Source organism: Neophocaena asiaeorientalis, unplaced genomic scaffold (assembly GCF_003031525.2).
Source record: "Neophocaena asiaeorientalis asiaeorientalis breed wild unplaced genomic scaffold, Neophocaena_asiaeorientalis_V1.1 scaffold43, whole genome shotgun sequence".
NCBI lineage: Eukaryota > Metazoa > Chordata > Mammalia > Artiodactyla > Phocoenidae > Neophocaena > Neophocaena asiaeorientalis.
In genome coordinates, this window is record NW_020173674.1 from 10,505,703 (window position 1) to 10,528,266 (window position 22,564).

General features: G+C 39.4%; 1 protein-coding gene across 1 annotated transcript; it reads right to left on the reverse strand.

Annotated features, from left to right (window-relative positions):
* Window positions 1-1,853: 1,853 nt before the first annotated feature.
* On the reverse strand, window positions 1,854-10,946 carry LOC112402003 (oocyte-secreted protein 2-like). Its single transcript, XM_024748532.1, has 4 exons — window positions 10,443-10,946; window positions 4,955-5,133; window positions 3,815-3,918; window positions 1,854-2,058 (listed from the first exon to the last, which is right to left on the reverse strand). Exons 1-4 carry the CDS (start codon window positions 10,552-10,554, stop codon window positions 1,854-1,856), a joined length of 600 nt encoding a protein of 199 aa, XP_024604300.1. The 5' UTR covers window positions 10,555-10,946.
* Window positions 10,947-22,564: the final 11,618 nt, after the last annotated feature.

Genomic DNA, 22,564 nt, shown 5'->3' on the forward strand with positions numbered 1-22,564 from the left:
AGTTCTAACAGTTCTTTGATGGAATCTTTAGGGTTTTACATATGTTACATCATGTCATCTGCAAACAGAGACAATTTTACTTCTTCCTTTCTGATGGATGCCTTTTGTTTTTCTTGCCTAATTGCTCTGGCTAGGACTCTCAGTATTATATTGGATAGAAGTGGTTAGATCTGACAAAATTCAACAATCTTTCAAGATAAAAACTCAACAATTAGGTATAGAAGGAATGCACCTTCACACAAGCGACAAGCCCACGGTGAACATCATACACAACGGTTGAAAAGCTGAAAGCTTTCTCTCCAAGATTAGGAACAGATCACCAATAGAGGCCAGTTGTGCGTTGCAGGCAAATTATTTAATCTATGTTTGTTTTCTTATCTGTGAAATTGGAATAGTAATACATAAGTCTTTGGGTTATTAGGATTAAGTAAATTGTTGCAACATGCTTGAAACATTGCCTGACACACATTAAGCCTTACAAAACGACTACCTCTTCGTTGTATATACATATATACCAAAGATAGATGCCCATTATGACAATTTAAATTCATGTAGACAACTTTAAGAAGCATTTTATTGGCAATAAGATAGCAGCACTTTAAATTTTTAAAAAACTAAAAAAAATATATGTTGGCAAAATTTATTTCCAAAAGGATATAGCATCCAAAATGTACATTCGATAAGCAATTGACACGCAGGTAACTTTACTCAATACTCTGTAATGACCTATATGGGAAAAGAATCTAAAAAAGAGTGGATATATGTATATGTATAACTGATTCACTTTGCTGTACAGCAGAAAGTAACAAAACATTGTAAATCAACTCTACTCCAATAGAAAGTAAATAAAAATTAAAACATAAAAAAATTTAAGAGTTTTTATTGAATAACAAATGGCACACTTCAATTTGCATAATTGATATAAGAACTCTCCCCCAAATCAGGGTGCTCTTTGGTGTATTACATGCGTAGACTCCCCCTTTAGGGAAAAGAGGATAGCATAATAGCTGGTGATAAATGACCATCCAGTAGATTGCTCTAAAGTGACAGGATGATTCCATGTCGACCTCTTCAGTCAGTTATTTCAAGTGTGGAAGAATCATATCAGAGATAAAGGAAAACCTGACTCTAATTCCAGTTAAGGAAGTGGTTATTTAGATTCTAGACTATAAATCTAATTTCTTTTTTTTTCTTTCTTTTTTTTTTTTTGCGGTACGTGGGCCTCTCACTGCTGTGGCCTCTCCCGTTGCGGAGCACAGGCTCCGGACGCGCAGGCTCAGCGGCCATAGCTCACAGGCCCAGCCGCTCCGCGGCATGTGGGATCTTCCTGGACCGGGGCATGAACCCGTGTCCCCTGCATCGGCAGGCAGACTCTCAACCACTGAGCCACCAGGGAAGCCCCTAATTTCCTTCTTTAATAATCAAATATGAAGTATATTCAATTAGTTTTAAGACTCAACTTTACTAATTAATTAGGAAAACCCACACAAGTTAAACTATCTTCATATAAAAGGACTTTGGCTTTCCTGGGAGTTAGTATGTTAAATTTTAGTCTCTGGCACATTTACATACCTATCTCTTATTTTATTCTTCAAAAAAATGTTTTTAGAAAATATTTATTGGAGGTTTATATCAATTAAATCCTGTTGTCATTGAAGACCTATTTCTGAATCTACTCTATAGAACTAAAAATAAAATTTAATGGGTGATAGGATTATCTGATAGTCAACATTAAATTAATAAGACATACCCCTAATAAATAAAAGTATCTAAAAATTCACCTTCACTGAATCAGGACCTTCACTGAATTAGGGGTTTTAGGGATCAGATACCTAAAGAAAGGTTTATAGCAATTATTTTTGTATAAAACCATTGTTTTTCCAACAAAATTCATGAGCCCAATTTCCAAGTTTCAATTTCTCTGTAAATATGGAGTCAGTTTGACTAGAATTTAATAATCCTAGCTCTTCTGGTGTTGTCTCAAAATCAGCAGTAAAGGGACTGGGATCCAATTTTATTTCATTATCTGTAGAAACTGGTGTGAGCCACACTGATTTCCTGAAGAGAAGAGAAACAGAAAGCAGGTAGGGTTGGCGTACTTGTTACCAGGTATTTCTGACTGTAAATTTGGGGCCAAGCTATTTTTTTTTTACCACTGTTTAACATCATGATAATTTTCAATATGGTTATTTAGGGGTACCTGCACCCTCTGGATAATAGATGATTTGTAATACTTGTCTTAGTAGAGTACCAAAGCACCCAGTAAAACAGACTTAGACAAATGGATCCTAAGAACAGTAAAAGTTGTCAAAAGCTTAATGCGACCCAGTATACTGGTGACAGAGGTGTGTTTTGTGTGTGTGTGTGTGTGTGTGTGTGTGTGTGTGTGTGTAGCAGTAAAGTTCATGCACCAAAAACCTAATCATATACCTTTGTTGGCCTAGTCTTCATTTTTAAGAAAGATAGCCGCAAACAATATAATAATATTACAGTCAAAATAGAAATGCCTTAGTTATCACTCTTAATCTGGTAGCCTATGGAAAAGCAATAGCCCGAGGGGATTAGGTTAGAACTTTTTACATTACTCTAAGCACTGGCCAGTATATAGGAATGAAAGTGTATGTGTGAGTGAGTGAGTGAGTATGTGTGTGTGTGTGTCTGTGTGTGTGTATATGTGTCTCTGTGTGTATCTCTGTGTATGTGTGTGTGTGTACACAGAATCAACTGTTAATTTCTATTTAGGGGTCAGCTACTCCCCAGAGTATCACTGAGTCTCTCAGCCTTGGTCTTTCCTTAAAATAAAGGGAAGATCAAGAATATTCAACGGGCTTCCCTGGTGGCGCAGTGGTTGAGAGTCTGCCTGCCAATGCAGGGGACACGGGTTCGTGCCCCGGTCCGGGAAGATCCCACATGCCGCGGAGTGGCTGGGCCCGTGAGCCATGGCCGCTGAGCCTGTGCGTCCGGAACCTGTGCTCCGCAACGGGAGAGGCCAAAATAGTGAGAGACCCGCGTACCGCAAAAAAAAAAAAAAAAAAGAGTATTCAACAATGTGGTTGTACTCGATGCCACTGAATTATTCCCTTAAAAATGGTAAATTTTCTCTTATGTGTATTTTACAACAATTAAAAATACCAATCCTCCCTCACCCCCCAGAAAGGGACTCTGATGATGTTGAAAGATTCTGCACATTTGCTCTGAGCTCAAAATTCTTGTTTCATGTCAGCTATTCCCATATATTCAACAAGGATAAAATTTTTCCTTGTGGTTTTCAGGTGGTTTCTAAGATTTTTCACTCAGATTTATAACACTCAGGGTAAATATTTCAGTGGCATGGTGAAAGTGTATCAGGATATACTATTCCACTTGGTGTCAAAGTTCACGTGGAGTCCTTTTGGGATTCAGCCTCTCGGTTCCACAGAACTGCAAACAAACTGCATTTAATGATAGGCTGATAAGCCTTTCCTTTCATGTATGTCCATGAGTTAGTATTAAGATGAAGAATTGGTTTTCTCTTAACTTTTTAGTCATTTACTCTCCTAACGCACTTACTAAGGTGACTGAGGATTTGCTTTAAAGTTCAGTTACTGTAAAATAACCTAGTTACACAAGATTATGTAATGTTTTTATTCTAAGATGAATATTTTAAAATTAAAAAGTACTCAAAATATTTTTAAATGCTAATTTGGTGTTCATTTGGACTCATGCTTATGAGCGAGTCATGTTATACTCTCTAAAATCTACACTTCTGTAGAAGCACGTGGTAAGTAAAGGTGAAACTAACATATTCAAAAGGAGTATGGTCTATTGGACTCACCTAGAGGCAGAACATTCCAAAGGGATTGTCTGATGGTCACAGTGTATATTCCTAGGGTTAAAGTACACCTCTGTTTGAAAAAGGAGAGTATCCTCCGAAACAACCTGGGAGAGCACACAGGTTAAGTAGAAGATATTTCTAGTAACAAAGGGGGCATGTACACATTTGAATAGGAAGTAGAAAACATTCAAGGTCTCAGAAATGGCTACTGTCACTTTCAGGTACATACAAAGGTCTGACAGCCCACTGGGACAGAAGAGGAGTATTATCTGTAAGAGTGAACTTAAAGTACCTGGAAGAAAATCTCAACAGTACATAGGAGCAAACTGAAACTGTTACTCAGAGCTATCTTTATCATGCATTAACAAAAGGTTTTCAGTAGTTCTTCTGAGAAAGACGATTTGGAGATCAAATAACAGAGTGGTTTAAAACATAAGCTTTGGAGGGGAATCCTCCTGTTTGGGCATCTAAACTACCACCAACTGGCTGTGCACCCCTGGGCAGATTATTAAAGCACCTTCTGAAGTTCTAGCTCCCTCATTTCTAAAATAAAGACAACATCTAATTCATAGGTGACAGTTTTAAATAGGCATTGACCCCAAATACTTTTATAGTATGAATATAAATTGTTTAAATTTGGGAATCTATGAAAAGATAACACCCCAAGATAACAGCACAGTTTTAAGATTTGTGCCTGGCAAAATAACTGACAGAGATTTTATTCCAGTAAAAATCTAGTCCGCATAGAGGCACACATCCTGAAAGAGCAGGGGTGAATATAAAATACCTTCCCAGAATTGGTGACCTCTCACATTAGGAACATTGAATGGAATTTAAAACTATCTCCTGAGCTTTAGTGAAATACGACAGAAGCCTAAAGACAACTTAAAATCAGTTCACTAATGAGTCTGGAAATCTGTGCTTTAAGTCTTATGCACAAAGAGGACTCAATATTCAGCGACCAGGTACGGAACTGTATCGTCGTCTATCCATAAATTACTGTAACCAGAAGCAAAATTTGTTCTTAAACAACAAAGAAAACCAGGACAATAATTTTAGCACCAGGCATAAAATTGTGAAAAAATATCTAGGTTTGTTTTTTGGTTTTGTTTTTTTTTAACAGATAATCATTATTCTTACCTTTGTCCTGATCCCACAGTCGTGCACAGGGTATATAAAATCATAGGTATATGTTTGTATCCGAGTCACAGGGCAACCCGATCCCAGATATAATTCATCAGCAAATATGTACAAATTGCTGCTGTACGCACATGGGCTTACAGAGACCATCAACCAGTCCATAGAACAACTTATTTTCACTGCAGAAAGAATCATATGAGAAAAGGTCAGATGTGTATTTATCTTAAGGGGGAGCTCAAAGAACATCCAGCTATGCCATTTGTGATAAAAGATATTCCTTCCTCTGGCAAAGGTTATCACAGCTTAAAGAACAGCATATAGGGGGTTTTCATATTACCACTACTTTCCAAAACAGCTGCATAATTATAGCCTCAAATAAGTAAATTTCAGTTCCCCCTGCCTCCTCTTAAAGAGCATGATGTAGTTAGGACCACACAGAAGGGACAGAAGTCAACTACAGTACATTAGAAGAGTGATGTATTCTCTGTAATACTTTTCAAAGAGGGAAAAGGAGGAAAGTTGGTATGGTAGAATTCATATCTAGAGCAACCAGAACCAGAAACAATCATAGCCACAAGAGGAAATAGTCTGAAGAGAGAAAATCTACTGTCTGGGATGGAAGTTTTATGAAAATTTTAACGTAAAACCCATCCTATCCTTTACGTGGAGCGTCTTCAGTAAGTCATAATAGTCACTATTTCTAATTGAGTCATTTTCCCTTTGGAAATGAAGTGTACTGGATTCTGACTTAGTGTGCTAGACAGTCATTAACCAGAGGTTCTCGGGGGATGACCAGAGTTAAATTTCGTAGGTCCTTCTGTTGTTCAGAAGGAAAGTCAAGATTTATTAGCTTTAGTATTTAAAGATGCATGATAAGTAGTCGGTGGGGGGGAGGGGTGTGGAACCTAATAAACTAGATGGTAAAACTTCCAAATTGGAGGAGAACAAAATAGGATGAAGGACAAAAATAAGCAAATTTCAAACAACATAGAAGGAGGCAAAAAAGGAAAAGGTAAAAAGACAAAAAAACAAATCAAAAAAGACAAAAGCAGTAAGATGGTTGCAATAAATTACAAAGTATAGGACTCCCCTGGTGGTGCAGTCTTTAAGAATCCGCCTGCCAATGCAGGGGACACGGGTTCGAGCCCTGGTCTGGGAGGATCCTACATGCGGCGGAGCAGTTAAGCCCGCGTGCCACAACTACTGAGCCTGCGCTCTAGAGCCGGCGAGCCACAACTACTGAAGCCCGCGTGCCTAGAGCCCGTGCTCCGCAGCAAGAGAAGCCCCAGCAATGAGAAGTCCGTGCACCACAGCAAAAAGTAGCCCCCGCTCGCCGCAGCTAGAGAGGGCCTGTGCACAGCAATGAAGACCCAACGCAGCCAAAAATAAATAAAATTTAAATAAATAAATTACAAGTATACTAGCAATAATAATGTAAATGAACAAATGTTCAAATGTAAATGAAACATATTGTTAAAAAAAATGAACAAAATACTCCAGGCCAAATCACCAACAGAAGAATGATGAAATAAACTGAAATGCATTTCTATAATCAAATTCCATACAACATGGAAAATAAATTATAGTTATACCTATAAACATATAAATCTAAAAACAATTATGAGAAAGAAGCAAGTCACAATATACACCTTATATATCTATTGACACAAGTGAGAAATAAACACTTTTAAAAAGCTTTTTTTCCCAAGCAAACAGACTATTCTTAGGTATCCAGTCTATATCCTATATTTATTAAGGTATTAGAATCATAACCCAAAACATGACTCTCGACCTCATCTGATACAGCCTCCTCGTGTTTTACAAAAGCTAGAGTAACAGGGTTTAAAGCTTATCTTATTTTGACGTTAATATAAGCAACTGTAATACAACCTGTCATCAAAGCTAGAATAAATACTTTGAACATGGATTTTATTTCTCAATTTTCTTTATATTCCCAGTGAAACAGAACACAGATACATATATATATTTGAATCACAGCCCTTGCCGATAGTAGTACCTGCACGCAGGACTTCTAGATGAACAGAAATTGCAGAATTTCTACTTTAAGAAAGGAAGGACAGGAGAGTGACAGCCTGGCTGGTAATCTCACCTTTAGGAAGACACAGTTCTTGCTGCTGGCCGGACGGGGTTTGAATTCTGCAGACACACCTTTATTAGCTTAAAAGAAACTGGTAGACTGCAATACAGTGTATTCATGAGTCAGTGAAGGCCACCAAAAGCAAAGATTTACAGTCAGCTTGAATATAAGTTCTGCCAATTAGACTGATTGTACTTGAGGACTCAGACCAAGATGTAAACCGGGCTGAAATGGTTAAGTTCACTCCAGGGGGCAATTCTTCCGGGTAACTGGAACTTAAGCTACAATGGGTTGGGGTGACATTTAAGACAAATTTCCTAGACTCTCATTGGTCTCCTTAGTTACTACATATGTTCTGAATATAGCCACAACCAAAGCATTTGCACGTCAATTCTCTTTGGAACCTAACAAAACCCAGAAAGTAAACAAAGGTAGTATCCTCTTGTTCCACAAATAAGTAATTCAGTCACTGCCGAAGTCTGATCAATGCCTCCAGTCCCCCACCAGCATGTCTTTAAAGGCAGAAGGAAAAAATGAAACAGCAAAGCAGCAATAGGAGTTTGACTCAGGTACGATGATAACTAGCTATTATCTCCTCCAGGAAGAATATCAGGTGATGAGTAAATTGGTAAGGGGTTCCAAGTCTAAAGCCTTACTTAACAGCTGCATTTAGAGGATATCTGGTGAATGGGTATGGGGTCAGAAAAATTATTAGGAGGCAAGATTTTCTTCCTAATGCAATTTAGATAACTTGTCACTGATGCCAGTCTTGATAGTACATTATGTGCCAAACATTATAATTGGAGTTTATATCTCATCTAAAAATTACTTATTGGTACATGTGCTCTAAGACACAAATCATAATCATAATTGACTTTGACCGTATACTCTTCACAGATTTACTTAGTAAACTCTTCCTCTCTGGTAACTATAGAAATGCTAAGAATCAGCTAATTTTTCCATAGCAGGAACTCATTAACTTCTTTCCCTATAGATGAATCTTAGTTTAGGAATTGACAACAGGTGGTCATTGGAAGAAATAAACAAGTGTCTTTAAAAATGACCATCTGATATATGTAGCTGAAAGAAACAAAGACACGAATATGAAAAGCTACATGCACCTCAATGTTCACGGTAGCATTATTTACAATTGCCAAAATAAGGAAGCGACCTAAGCATCCATCAGCAGATGAATGGATATAGAAGATGTGGTATATATACACACACAATAGAACACCACTCAGCCAGAAAAAAGAATGAAATCTTGCCATTTGCAGCAACATGGATGGACTTGGAGGGCACTATGCTAAGTGAGATAAGTCAGACAGAGAAAGACAAATACTGCATGATATCACTTATGTGGAAGCTAAAAAATACAATGAACTATAGTGAGTATAACAAAAAAGAAACAGACCCACAGATATAGAGAACAAGTTAGTGATTACTGGTGGGGAGGGGGGCATATAGGGGTGAGCAAGTGGGAGGTACAAACTATTGGGTGTAAGATAGGCTACAAGGATGTATTGTACAATATGGAGAATATAGCCAACATTTTGTAATAACTATAAATGGAGTATAACCTTTTAAAATTATAAAAAAATAAAACTTTTAAAAAATGACCATCTGCCGTCAATATTTTAGTATCTCAAACTTCTCACAAATAAACCTAACATGACTGTAAGTAAGCTAGTCATGTGTCAGAGGGGCTAACTGTCATTTACTATCTTCTTTTCTATGTGACAGTGCTCATTTACATATCCATTGCAAAGTAATAAAGTAAGATCACACAACGAAAATAGCTAGTCATTCAAATCTTGAGGAAAGTTTCCAAACGAGTCATAGAGACCTAGTAGGCCTTGGAGGACATCCAGGATTCTCTTAAACACTTTGGAAAATCTGAATCTTCCCAGCATGAAGAAATAGTTCTACGATTAATGAGCGAGATACCTCCAGCACATTTGAGCCTGGAAGTTCTTGGTTTTTAAGGATAAATCATCAAGAAAGTAAGAAAGTGTAGGGAGATGTTTAAGAAAAAAGTAGGCTTTGGAGAAGGCAGGTGTTCTACATCAGTGTTTGTAACCTCCAGATCACCTCTCTCCACGTGTTCAAAATATTGTTCTAACGTCAGCTAGATAAGATTACCAGGGAAATCCTTCCTAAATGAATAAAGGTTCCAACAATTGGATTAGGATAGATTCAAAAGGGTAAGTGGATATAGACATACAGGAAGTCCATGCTTCTGGCTTCACTACTTTTTGTTCATACTAGTTTTAGGGTCAAGTTTCAGTTTGACATTCTGAGCTTGTGTCTCAAGTAGCTGAGAAATTGTTTGAGAAAAAGCCTGAGGAACATGCATAGCTGTGCATACACTAACTGAGGTAGAACCTTCCTTGCACCCAAGCATCATGTACCATAGCCAGGCCTGAACACCCTACTCACCCTTCCCAGATAACTGGAATTCTTCTCTGACTCACAGGTCACTGCCCTTTCTCCACATGTATGGAATTAAATGATTGAAATTACTGAAATGCCAATAGTTAACTGCCACAGGGTGAGCTGCAGTAACCTAGGCATTCTGAAAGATTCATCTTAGGTAAAATGGAAAGATCAGAAACTAAATGTGGTCCTTGTTCAGAAAGGGCTTATAGGCCAAATGGGTAAGAAATTCACATATCATTTCCCCAAAAAAGACCCCACTTCAAGCAGAAGGAAACAGGAACATCAAGTGACTTTCAAAAAAACTTAGAGAACACAAAAAGTAATATTGAAATGCTGCCTTAGAGTAGTTGAAATTTAGTCTGGCCTTGAAGCTGGGAAGCATCTGGATAACACAAAAAAAATGGAGACTACTCCAGGTATAATAGAAAAGATATTGAATCAATTTATAGACAGACCAGACACTGATTTAGCTTTATCCTATTGGCTTTGCAGAACTGCTGATGAATTTAACATGAGGGAAGGCCAGATAGAATTTTAAAAGGAACAAAAGAGCAGTATCATCATCAAGGGGAAATAAGAAGGGCCTGGAAGCAGGAAGGTCAGTAAAGATACAATCAAATATCTTGCAATACCACCAAGTACTGGTAATTGGCAGTGAGTTCAAAAGGGCAGAGCCTGAAACGTAGAGCCGAGGACTATTTCTGAAGAATCTCTGCAAATGAGGATTCAGATAGAAGATCATAACATAGAAGAAAGAAACATCTCAGACATTTAGGCAGAAAGTTAAAATGTGTCCTCAATATAAAGACTCGAGTCCAGTTGGCCTAAAAGCACTTCTTTTCTAGCAAATGGTAAGATCAGATCTCTATAGGGAGTAGAGCACCTGCTTGGAAAGATGGAAAGCAGTCATTCTGAGTAACCCTGCAAGGAAGCATTCTCTAATTCATTTACCGTTGATGTTCTCAGCGCAAGGCCAAATCAAGGCAGCAAGGAGAATCAAGATTTCTGAAGCCATAGCGACCTCCATGTGAGCAGACCCCCAGCCCAGGACTTCTTGGGACATAGGAAGTGGTAACAGCTTACGTGATTTTATATTGGCATCCCATGCTCAGCTGCCTTCATTTCGCTACTTAGTTAGATCACCCACGGGGTGGTTTCCACAGTGTCAACCAACTAAAACCTGAGACTCTCCTGATTACCCCAACCCTGATGCTCAAAGAGGCCCATCAGGTGAAGAGTGCTAATTGATAACTGTGTGTGCCTGAGGCCTGTTAAAATCATCTGAGAAGCTGGCAAGGCACACACTTCCAAAAAACCTAAAGCATAGAAAACTCTTTTCACTAGGTAATTTTCAGGTGTCATCTAATATGCTGAATAACCTAAATCGTACATATTTGAAATCAAAAGACTATTATTTCTTAATTTCTACGGGTTTGGCTGTGGAAGAATCAGCAGCAGAGATGATAAAGTGACTTTAATTCCTGAGACAGAGACCTAAAGAAAAACCGTATTTTTTTTTTTTTGTTCGCGGGCCTCTCACTGTTGTGGCCTCTCCCATTGCGGAGCACAGGCTCTGGACGTGCAGGCTCAGTGGCCATGGCTTACGGGCCCAGCCGCTCCGCAGCATGTGGGATCTTCCCGGACCGGGGCAGGAACCCGCGTCCCCTGCATCGGCAGGCGGACTCTCAACCACTGCACCACCAGGGAAGCCCCAAAAAGACGTCTTTCTTGACCTCAAGAAAATCCACAAATTCATCTCTGTTAATTCTTCCATAAATTGTTCTAGTTACTCTAGTTGGGTCAAGCCTTAAAATTATTTGCTTATAACACAAGATATACACACACACAATATCATAAGGGTAAATATATATATATATTTGTCCTCATGTTTTATATACATATGTATTATAATTTTATATATAATAAACATAAATTCATTTTAATAGTTGGAATAAAAGTTCCAGCTAAAGATCTTTCTTGTTTTTGCTAAAATGTCAATCGTGACATTTTTAGTTTTAAAGTGAACTTGGAAATCAAGGCTCACAGTAAATAAACTTCAAAGAATCAGAGTCGAAGGCCTATCATTGTTTTCAGTGACATCTGAATTATATTTTCAATGTTACAATCTGCTTTCAAATAAGCACGTGCACAGGGCTTCCCTACATGTCACAAAAAGGACTTTCGTTTCCAACATCACGTCCTCTAACGGACAGTGAAACCCCAGAGCGGGGACTCACACAGTTCCTGCATATGGAAGGCCTGGAGAACCCAGTCACCAACTACAAAGACAAAAGAGAGCTGAAGAAAGACAAAGATAAGTCCATGTTACTATTTTGTCTTTCATTTTCTTTTTTTAAAAAACTTTCTCCTGATGCTATTAACATTTCTTTCATCTAAAATTCATAAACTTTACATTTAACTTTCAAATCATTCCAATATAGGCATCTAATATTTTTTCCTAAAGGCACCTGTGTCTACTAGTTAAGAGCTTAATTAGAACCATAGACTAATTTCTCCACTCTCAGTTTATTTAAATTTGGGAAAGTTAAGGCTCACGTTCATACTCTGTAAAAAGGAGATAATGATACTACCTACCTTATAAGTTTGTTTTGAATATTAAAAGAGATAAAGGTAAACAGTCTAGCCAAAATTAATAGCGTACAAAAAAAACATATAACACATGACTGTTTTCCTCAAACTTGAGCACAGTTAATTCCAGGGTTTTATGCAGTGTTCCTGGGACTACTCAAAGCCACAGAATGAGCAAAGTCCATTTTTCTGAAATTCCAATTTTAATTCCAAATTTTGTTGTGAAAGGATAATGGAATTTCAATATAACTTTAATGTAAAATGGATAGAGATAAGGCAGAGATAATATATAAATCTTATTTTTAAGCAATTTCTAACTTAGAGAAATGTTGCAAATATACGTAACTTATTTTTTCCTGAACATTTTGGGAATAATTTGCTAATATGATACTCCCTCATTCCTAAATATTTTAGAGTATGTTTCCTGCAAATAAGGACATTCTCCCACTGCAATGATTCTCAATATGTTGTCCTTGGATGCTGTGGGCCCACAGGATCAAAACTATTTTCATAATAATGCTAAGACATAATATGCCCTTTTCACCATGTTGACCTTTGCACAGATGTATAAAAACAATGGGGGTCAACACCACTGCCTAAGCAAGAAAGGCAGCGCCACCAAGCTGTGTTAGTCATCGTTGTATTCTTCACCACCACATACTCGCAGTAGAAGCCAGTTTCACTTAAGAATCAAAGCAGTAGGGCTTCCCTGGTGGCGCAGTGGTTGAGAGTCCGTGTGCCGATGCAGGGGACACGGGTTCGTGACCCGGTCCGGGAGGATCCTACATGCCACGGAGCGGCTGGACCTGTGAGCCATGGCCGCTGAGCCTAGCCTACGCGTCCGGAGCCTGTACTCCACGATGAGAGAGGCCACAACAGTGAGAGGCCTGCGTACCGCAAAGAAAAAAAAAAAAAAAAAAACAGAAAAAATTATTCATTTTATTAAATGTTGATTGACTCTTGAGTACATGTCTTTTTAATATTCTGCATTATAAAATGGAAAGTGTGAATGAAGCACTTCTGCTGCGTATCAAAGCGTGGAGATTATGCAATTTGTTGTTTGATTTGTGAGCTGAACACAACGTTTTTTCATAGAACGTCATATTTACCTGCAAGAATGACTGTCAGACAAACACTGACTATTTGCACTTGGGTTTTTGACAGATATTTTTAGAAACAGAATGAAATATTGGCTGGCACTTCAAAGAAAACAACTGACAGTTTTTGTATCCAGAAATAAAATTCAAGTTTACAAGCAAAATTTAGAAAACTTGCATTCCCCACATTCAGAGTGCAACTGTGATATTTCTTTTTTATATTGCATAATGAAACATGTTAACATTTGGAAGTTCTGCATAACTGAGTGAACCAATATTTTCCACATAACCAATGCATACTGTGATATAAGCATGCATGTGTAAACGTTTCATTCAAAATACAAGCGAGATCAATGGACTTTAATATAACTGAGTATGAAATGTTCATTGATATATTTTCTGTTTCCACACTGCAACTAACCTTGAAGAACTACCTTTTGTAGAGAATTAGTGGTATCAAACAACAGCCACAATTATTTGAAGAGTATTAAAATATTCCTCCCTTTTCCAAAGACATATTTGTTGGAGGCAAAGTTTTTTTCACATACTTTAACCAAAGTAACATATCACAAAGCCTTAATGTAGAAGGACATATGAGAATCTAGCGGTCTTCTATTAAACTGGACTGGAGACTTGCAAACATGTAAAACAATGTTACTCTTCCATTTTTTGTGAAAATAATTATTTTTTATAAAATGCTTATTACTTATGTTAACACATGACAGGTTTATTGCAGCTATTTAATAAAGATTTTAAAATTTTAATTTTTAATATGGTAATTTGCATAGAGTAAACCCACATAAACAAATTTCTTTGGAATTCTCAATATCTTAAAGACTATTTGGTGTCAGAGGTCCTGACACCAAAAGTTTGAGTATCATCAAAATCAAAAACTTAATATTAACATCTTTCGAATTTCTCCAATTGTCTCATTAATGGCCTTTATAGCAAAAAATAATGATAAAATAAAATCCAGTTCAGACTCACATGTTGTGGTGCATGTAGCTGTCATATCTCTTTATTCTCCAGCATTTCTTCAATCTTTCCTTGATTTTTCATGACCTCGACATTTGTACCTTGTACATTGCACTCAATTTGTGTTTGATATTTCTTCATCATTAGGTTTGCAGGATTATCACAGCAGTGGTGTCCGGTTCTTATTGCATCCTATCAAGTGGTACTCAACTTCAATTTTTCCCATTACTGATGATGCAAATTTGGTCGCTTGATTAAGGTACTTTCCTCCAGGCTTCTTCACTGTAAAGTTCCTCTTTCTCACTTTGTAATTGATTTATATATATATTTTGTCATTGTCGGTACGCGGGCCTCTCACTGTTGTGGCCTCTCCCGTTGCGGAGCACAGGTTCCGGACGCGCAGGCTCAGCGGCCATGGCTCACGGTCCCAGCCGCTCCGCGGCATGTGGGATCTTCCCGGATCGGGGCACGAACCCGTGTCCCCTGCATTGGCAGGCGGACTCTCAACCACTGCGCCACCAGGGAAGCCCTTGATTTATGTTTTATGGGGAGATACTCTGAAACTGTAAATATCCTGTTCCTCATTAATCTTTCAACTTACTTGCTTATATTAGTATACACTTGTGATTTCCTATTTTATTATGTAGATTATAACTCATTACTATCATTATTTATATTTATGCTCAAATTATTTCAGATTTGACCAGGAGGAGCCCCTTGAAATAGTTCCTATATAATTTTGACATTTCTGCAGCGTTCTTTGAGCACTTTCCCAATTGTTGGCACCAAAAGTTGTTCCCGGTTTAACTTGTACTTCTCCTGCCCCAGCCCTGGTGTTGGCTGTTACTCCATGGAACTCTGGTTTAAGTAGAACATGGTATTTAGGAACTGAGATGTGTGTGCTAGATGTGATCATTGTTATGGAGGGTCACTATTCCCATGGCCTGTCTGTGGATAAAACTACAAAAACAGACGTATGTTTATACGAATGCTTAGGGCGACACCTGCTCAGGTGGGGATGATTGGCGTCTCTGGCGTTGGAAGCCAATGCTCAACACTCAAGCTCCATGCAGTAGCAACAGGAGGTGGCTATGAAGTTATCACAGGACTGGGGAAATCATCTTGGGGATCTTATGAAGAACTTCTTATGCCGTGTGGCTGACGGGGTCTCGGTGCTCCGGCCGGGTGTCAGGCCTGAGCCTCTGGGGTGGGAGAGGAGAGTTCAGGACATTGGACCACCAGAGTCCTCCCAGCTCCACGTAATATCAATCGGCGAGAGTTCTCCCAGAGATCTCCATCTCAACGCTAAGACCCAGCTCCGCCCAACAGCCAGCAGACTCCAGCGCTGGTTGCCCCATGCCAAAGATAGCAGCTAGCAAGATAGGAACACAGCCCCACTCATTAGCAGAGAGGCTGCCTAAAATCATACTAAATTCACAGACACCCCAAAACACACCACCGGACGCGGCCCTGCCCACCAGAAAGACAAGATCTAGACCCACCCACCAGAACACAGATGCCAGTCACCTCCACCAGGAAGCCTACACAGCCCACTGAACCAACCTCACCCACTGGGGGCAGACACCAAAAACAACAGGAACTACGAACCTGCAGCCTGCGAAAAGGAGACCCAAACACAGTAAGTTAAACAAAATAAGAAGAGAAATATGCAGCAGATGAAGGAGCAAGGTATGTGCATGCTTAGATTTACATGATTTCTATATCTGTTTCTATAACTTGAAAACCATGAGTTCAAATTCACATCTCCAATTTGAATTCAAACCTATATGGTTCATTTCAGGGTTTTTTCTATATTTTTTTCTATATTTTTAATTCCCTTCTCTAATAGTGAGAAGCCTGACTTCCATTATCTTTAATAAATGAGCTTTTCAGAATGTTTGAATGTGTGTAGATAAATAGATAGATAGATGCCTTTGTAGAATTCACAGCAAACTGTTGAGAGAGTTTTATCTAGGGGAGAAAAATAGAGGAATTTGAAGGTAAAGAGTAATTTTTTACCATATCTTATCACTTACATGTGGAAGCTAAAACATGACACAAATGAACTCCTTTACAAAACAGAAACGGACTCACAGACACAGAAAACAAACTCACGTAGCAAGTGGGCTGGGAATACTAACAAGCTTGGTACATCAATTCGTGGCAACAGCATGTAATTCCAAATCTCACCTTGAAGTTTGCATTGCATTTTGTCGTTTTTTTAATTGAAGTATAGTTGATTTTCAGTGTTGTGTTAGCTTATTCCCAGCCCAGTTGCTATATAAACAATGTTACCTCCTGTCTTGTGATTCTGGTATTATTAACTAAAAATGTGTGGGCTGTCTTGAATGGATTATAATAAAGGAAAAAATGACCTATAAAAAAAAAAGAAACTCATGGGTACCAGAGGGAAAAGGGGGTTTGGGGGAGGGATAAGTTAGGAGTTTGGGATTAGCAGATTCAAACTACTATATATAATATAGATAAACAACAAGGTCCTACTGTAGAGCATAGGGAACTAGATTAAATGTCTTCTAATAATTCATGAGGGGAGAGAATATGAAAAAGAATATGTACATACATGTATAACTGAATCACTTTGCTGTACACCAAAAACTAACACAACACTGTAAATCAACTATACTTCCATAAAAAAAGTGATTTTTATATCTTGTTCTGTATATTTCTTCATTGTTTGCATGTTTTACAATAAGGATGTGGTCGTGTAATATTTGTGAAAACATATTTTTATTTCAAAAAAAGACAAAAACATTTCAGGCAATAAAGATAGTTTTAACAAAACCCCCCCCAAAAAATAAATGAAATTTTCAGACCAAAATCTCTGTATGAAACAATCTACTATCACCCCCCCATCCCCACCATGTATAAACTATACTCGCCTCACTCAGGCCCCAACACTGCCCCCCCATGCTGTGACCATCCCTCCCCATGTGGATAACCTCTTCACATCCCACCAGTGCTCTGAAACCCAAGGTTATGTTGCTCCTCCAAGCAAATGTCCTTTTCACTCAACTAGGAAGTGGCTTGAGTTTTAAAACCCTGAACCAAGCCCCTTCACCTATACCCTTGTGTGAACACTACCGTAATACCAGTGGGGCTTCAACCCCCAACTTGGGGTCACAAAAGTTACTTCAAACCCCTGGCACAGAGGCCTACCTTGCTCAAACCTATCTATCGGCATTTGGACTAATTGTGAGGAAGGAAAGAGAAGAGAAAGGAATCACCTAGGACTTGGTGTTAGGTCTCCTAGAGTACTAGTAAAGAAGCTAGTCTATGTATCAATAAACACAAATATGATATAGGGTTGGGAGCATATGATGGATATATTGACTCACCCTCTGGAGCAGCTAAATTTGCTTATGGAAAATGAGCACACGTGATTTAAGATTTGTTCAAGTGTATCCACAGTTACGCAGCTCTGAGGGTTATCAGAAGGAGGAAGTCCTTAGCTTTTAGCTTTAATCAGTCAGGATGATGTGAAAGCCTGGGGAATGATGCCATAGCACTGGTTTTAATGATGTCAAAGGTGCAATCTCTCTATAGATTCCTAGGGGGGGAAAAAAGGCATCTTGAACACATTCACTGATGTTCTTCTTTGCAGAATTAAAACATTCTATCGAGTTGGCCAAAAAGTTGGTTGGGCTTACGGAAAAACCCGAACAAACTTTTTGGCCAACCCAGGTGGAGAAAATGCACCAATGGTGATGTTAATCAATATTAACTCCAATAGTAGAAGGTAGGCATACTGGAGCAAACTAAGGTTCCTTCTTAAATAGATAAAAATAATTGTGAAAACAACGTCCTTCGGAGGGTGTTCAGTAGACAGGCACTGTTCAAATGCTTTAAATGAATTATCTTATTCCAGCCCCACTGTATCCCTGTGAGGGAGGGATGTTAGCATATGGTTCAGCTTAGGTACAGAAACCTCAAGTATCTCACTCAAAGAAATCCGGCAAATAAATGGCAGAGAAATCTCAATCTGTACAGAGCCTGAGTGTGTGTGGAGGCAAAGTCATCAGAATCCAATCAAACGCAGCTGTTCATTCCCTTTACTATGTGTTCCAACCTTCAATCACCATAACCAGAGTTAAGAAAGCCAATGTCTTCTCAGTCCTGAAGCCCAGAAATCTCTCCCAGAAATCTCTAAGCAACTAATCCTAGTTTGGTTAAATTCAGTAACATACATTGTATGACAAGCATGGGACTAAGTATTAGAAGAAAGATGACGACAAAAGAGAATCTACCAAAATTTAAGATGCCTCTGACTTGTTCATAAAATATGAAAATAATATATTGGGATCAGCATGTTAGGTGGTCAGAAGGGAAGGCCAAGATGGCATCCACGCAATGATAAAACCATGAATCTGATTGGAAACACGTAGAACTAGCTACCAGTTGACAATCAGGGTTAAGCCCATTTCGGAAAGCCATAAAGGGAACTACTTACACGATTTTTTTAAAAAATTTTATTTATTTATGTATTCATGGCTGTGTTGAGTCTTCGTTTCTGTGCGAGGGCTTTCTTTAGTTGCGGCAAGCGGGGGCCACTCTTCATCGCGGTGCGCAGGCCTCTCACTATCACGGCCTCTCGTTGCGGAGCACAGGCTCCAGATGCGCAGGCTCAGTAGTTGTGGCTCACGGCCCTAGTCGCTCTGCGGCATGTGGGATCTTCCCAGACCAGGGCTCGAACCCATGTTCCCTGCATCAGCAGGCAGATTCTCAACCACTGCTCCACCAGGGAAGCCCTACACGATTTTTTAAGAGGCCATCATACCACTTAAGTCACAACTGCTCTTCTGTATTCTCTCTTATTCATACCTGGTTATAGACCCCATGCAGACCAAATCAAAGAAATAAGGAGGAACATTTGCTAACAGCACAGAGGCCCCCATCTCCTCTGACGCAGGGTAAGGCGTATTAAGTAAACAGGAAAATGCAATAGACTTGCCACACGCAGCTGACACATCACTAATGCAGCTTGAATGGTTCTTTCCTCGAGAGTGCTGTATTTTCTCCTAATCATTGTATTACTGGAGATCGCGGGTTCTGATTAAATGAAAAGTGCAGGTAAACAATGTCCAAAGAACCAAGTCTTCTCTGCATCTATGGGCCTATTCGATAACACTTCCCCCACCATTTTTTTTCAGGTTTCAAACCTGCAGAAAAGTTGAAAGCATTTACAATGAATACCAATATAGCATTTACTTAGATTCACCAATTGTTAATATTTTGCTGTATTCGCTCTCTTATATCCTGTGTGTATGATTTTGTATATTTACATTTATAATTCTTCTGAACAGTTTCAAGTATGGTACAGATACCGTGACATTCATTCTTAAATACTTGAACCTGAATCTCCTAAGAACAAGGATACTCAGCTACATAACACAACATAATTATTACAGTCAAGAAATTAAATATTGATACTACTGTCTAATATGTATTATAGGGCTTCCCTGGTGGCGCAGTGGTTGAGAGTCCGCCTGCCAATGCAGGGGGCACGGGTTCGTGCCCCGGTCCGGGAAGATCCCACATGGCGCGGAGCGGCTGGGCCTGTGCGTCCGGAGCCTGTGCTCGGCAACGGGAGAGGCCACAACAGTGAGAGGCCCGTGTACCGCAAAAAAAAAAGCACCCAACAGCCCACTTTTAAAAAGAAAAAGAAAATTCTATAGTTTGAGCAGTAAGTATACAATTTCTTATAAACCAATTGGAATTACACAGAACTAGAAAGTTTGCTAAGCACAGATTCTTTCAGGCAACAGCTTTTGAGCAAAAAATGCTGTTTAGCCCTTGCTAATGACAGTAATCCCACTTACTGAACATTTACTATGTGCCAACCACAAGTTTACAAGAAGTTCAGGCATTTTAATCGTAATTATCAACCCCAGGCATGAGTCACTAATATCGTCCCTATTTAATCTTTGAGACAATTGGTCACAGGCATGTTAAATGAGTTGCTAATGTCACAGCTGGAAAGCCCTAGATTTAATTATAGGTAGAATGACTCGAAAACCACTGTTTTGCATCAGTGTCCTCTGCCATTCTTTGTCAGCGAGCTCTTGTCTCTCAGCTTCCCACCTGACTGATGTAGTCTTTTGAGTAAAAGGAATAGGACTTCATTAGCTCTTTGGAAACCTATTAATAAACTTTGAGACATGTCCGTAATTTATTAGCCCACGGCGAAGGATGAGGGGCGGTGAGGGGCGGAGGGTGTTGAACAGAACAGGATAATGTATTATTCTTTTTTTAATTAATTAATTTTTTGATTTTTGGCTGCCTTGGGTCTTCATTGCTGTACGCGGGCTTTCTCTAGTTGCAGCGAGCGTTGCGGTGCGTGGGCTTCTCATTGCAGTGGCTTCTCTTGTTGCAGAGAACAGGCTCCAGGAGCGTGGGCTTCAGTAGTTGTGGCGCATGGCCTCAGTAGTTGTGGCTCGCGGGCTCCAGAGCGCAGGCTCAGTTGTTGTGGTGCATGGGCTTAGTTGCTCGCGGCATGTGGGATCTTCCCGGACCAGGACTCGAACCCATGTCCCCTGCATCGGCAGGCGGACTCTCAACTGCTGTGCCACCAGGGACCTTTTTCTGGCCCACACAACTACTCCCTTCTGAGGAACGTGACTCCTCCGTTCCCCTATGAACTGTAGAAGCTGTGCTCTTGGACATCCAGCAGCACCACAGAAGTCACCCAGTTTAACAATGTCATGTGGCATTTTATTTTTATATATTTACATATTTTTAATTGGTTTTAATCAATTATAACCACGATGGCTTTGAGAAAGGCCATCTGTGTTTTTAACTTTCAAAGTGGCCACAAGTCCATGAATAAAACTTGACCTACTTTACGGTATATCTGTATTTATTGGATTTCTCATGTAGCATTCTAAGCTGCTGGGCTGAGTTACCAGAAAGGTGGGAGCTGGGGGAAAGGTTATTACCAACATTGTTCTCAATAGCTATTTAGCACCCAGGTGTTGAAAACTGGTGCTAGTTGCATGCAGGGATATGGCCAGTAAGCTTGCTTGCAAGAGAGTGAATAGAAATTGAAATCCACTAGAAGCAGAGAGAGCTCAGAAGCATGAGTGAACCGGATGTCTACTTAGATCCCCCCACCAAATTATTCTATAATACAAGCTCAGAGGGTTGGATTTTGTCTCTGTCCATGTGTTCCTCCAACAGTCACTTGGTCATTCTATGACACATCCCCCAATACAAGCAATATCAACAACCCTCCCATTCTTGGTCCCAAAGATTCTGTGTCACGTAGCTACTTGCACAGAAAATTCTGAAAATTATGATCATGTCTACTGATGCCTTTTCAAAGTTTACTTCTGTCAAGATGTATCACCTTTTAAAACTTCAAAGCCATGTTACCATCAGAGGAATCTCAATCGTATGCTCTGCGGTAATGATTCAAACACAAGTCACTTTCTTTGGTATAACATGGTGGAGAAGGGAAAATATCCCCAGATACAGGACAGAGTTTTTCCAGAGTCCAAACTGCCCGTTGAGCTTCTGGTCGTGGACCTGGATGAGTTCTTAACTGCTTAGCCAACCCTGCCCTTGTAAGCCCCACATATTTTCTGTGCAGACATTACTAATAATAGATGTTTTCAATTTGCATGTCTAATTGGCCTGATTTCAAGCCAAGAAAAGACACTTTCTGAAGAGCCCAGGTCCTTTACACTGTCATTTCTACAAGAAGCAGCTTAGTTTCTCGGTGAGGGTACAGGGCACCTTGATCTCAGTCTGCCTAGGGCAAGACCAAGACTCTGAAAACTTCCCTACATAGGGCTCAGGTATTAAGAAACTGTCCAGCTGAGTCTGCATCTGTAACATCGGCAACACACCTAAAGAGACCCCCCCACCTCACCCTGCCTGTGTTGCCAGTGCCAGAGTTCCTGATACTTGACCAGCTAACTGTGCAACTCCCCTTTCCACCTTTTCTTCTAATGATCTTTTATTTTTACTGCTCTTAGCAATGTTTTAGTAAACAAAGCCATTCAGGGAGCAATCCAACCCCCCCGAAAACTGCAGAAATCATGTATACAAGCCAAGAATCCAAAACAAACCTCCTCCCACCAAAAAAAATGTGTAGGGATGAATGAAGAGACAGACAGATACAAAAATCATATCTTCTAGCACATGCATATTTGAAGAGGCCCACTGCAAGACTATCCCACACTGTTGACTTCAGCCTAGAAGTCAATTCTATACAGAACTGTACTTGAAATAGAATCATCAGTGATTTGCTACTTCAGTTACGCTGCCACAGTACCATTCATTCAGTTAACCAGTATATACTGAGAGGTTTCTATGAGCAAAATATTGTTTCATGCCTGAAGAATACATGAATTTTAAAAACAAAAATCTCTTCCCTTTTTGACCCTATACCCT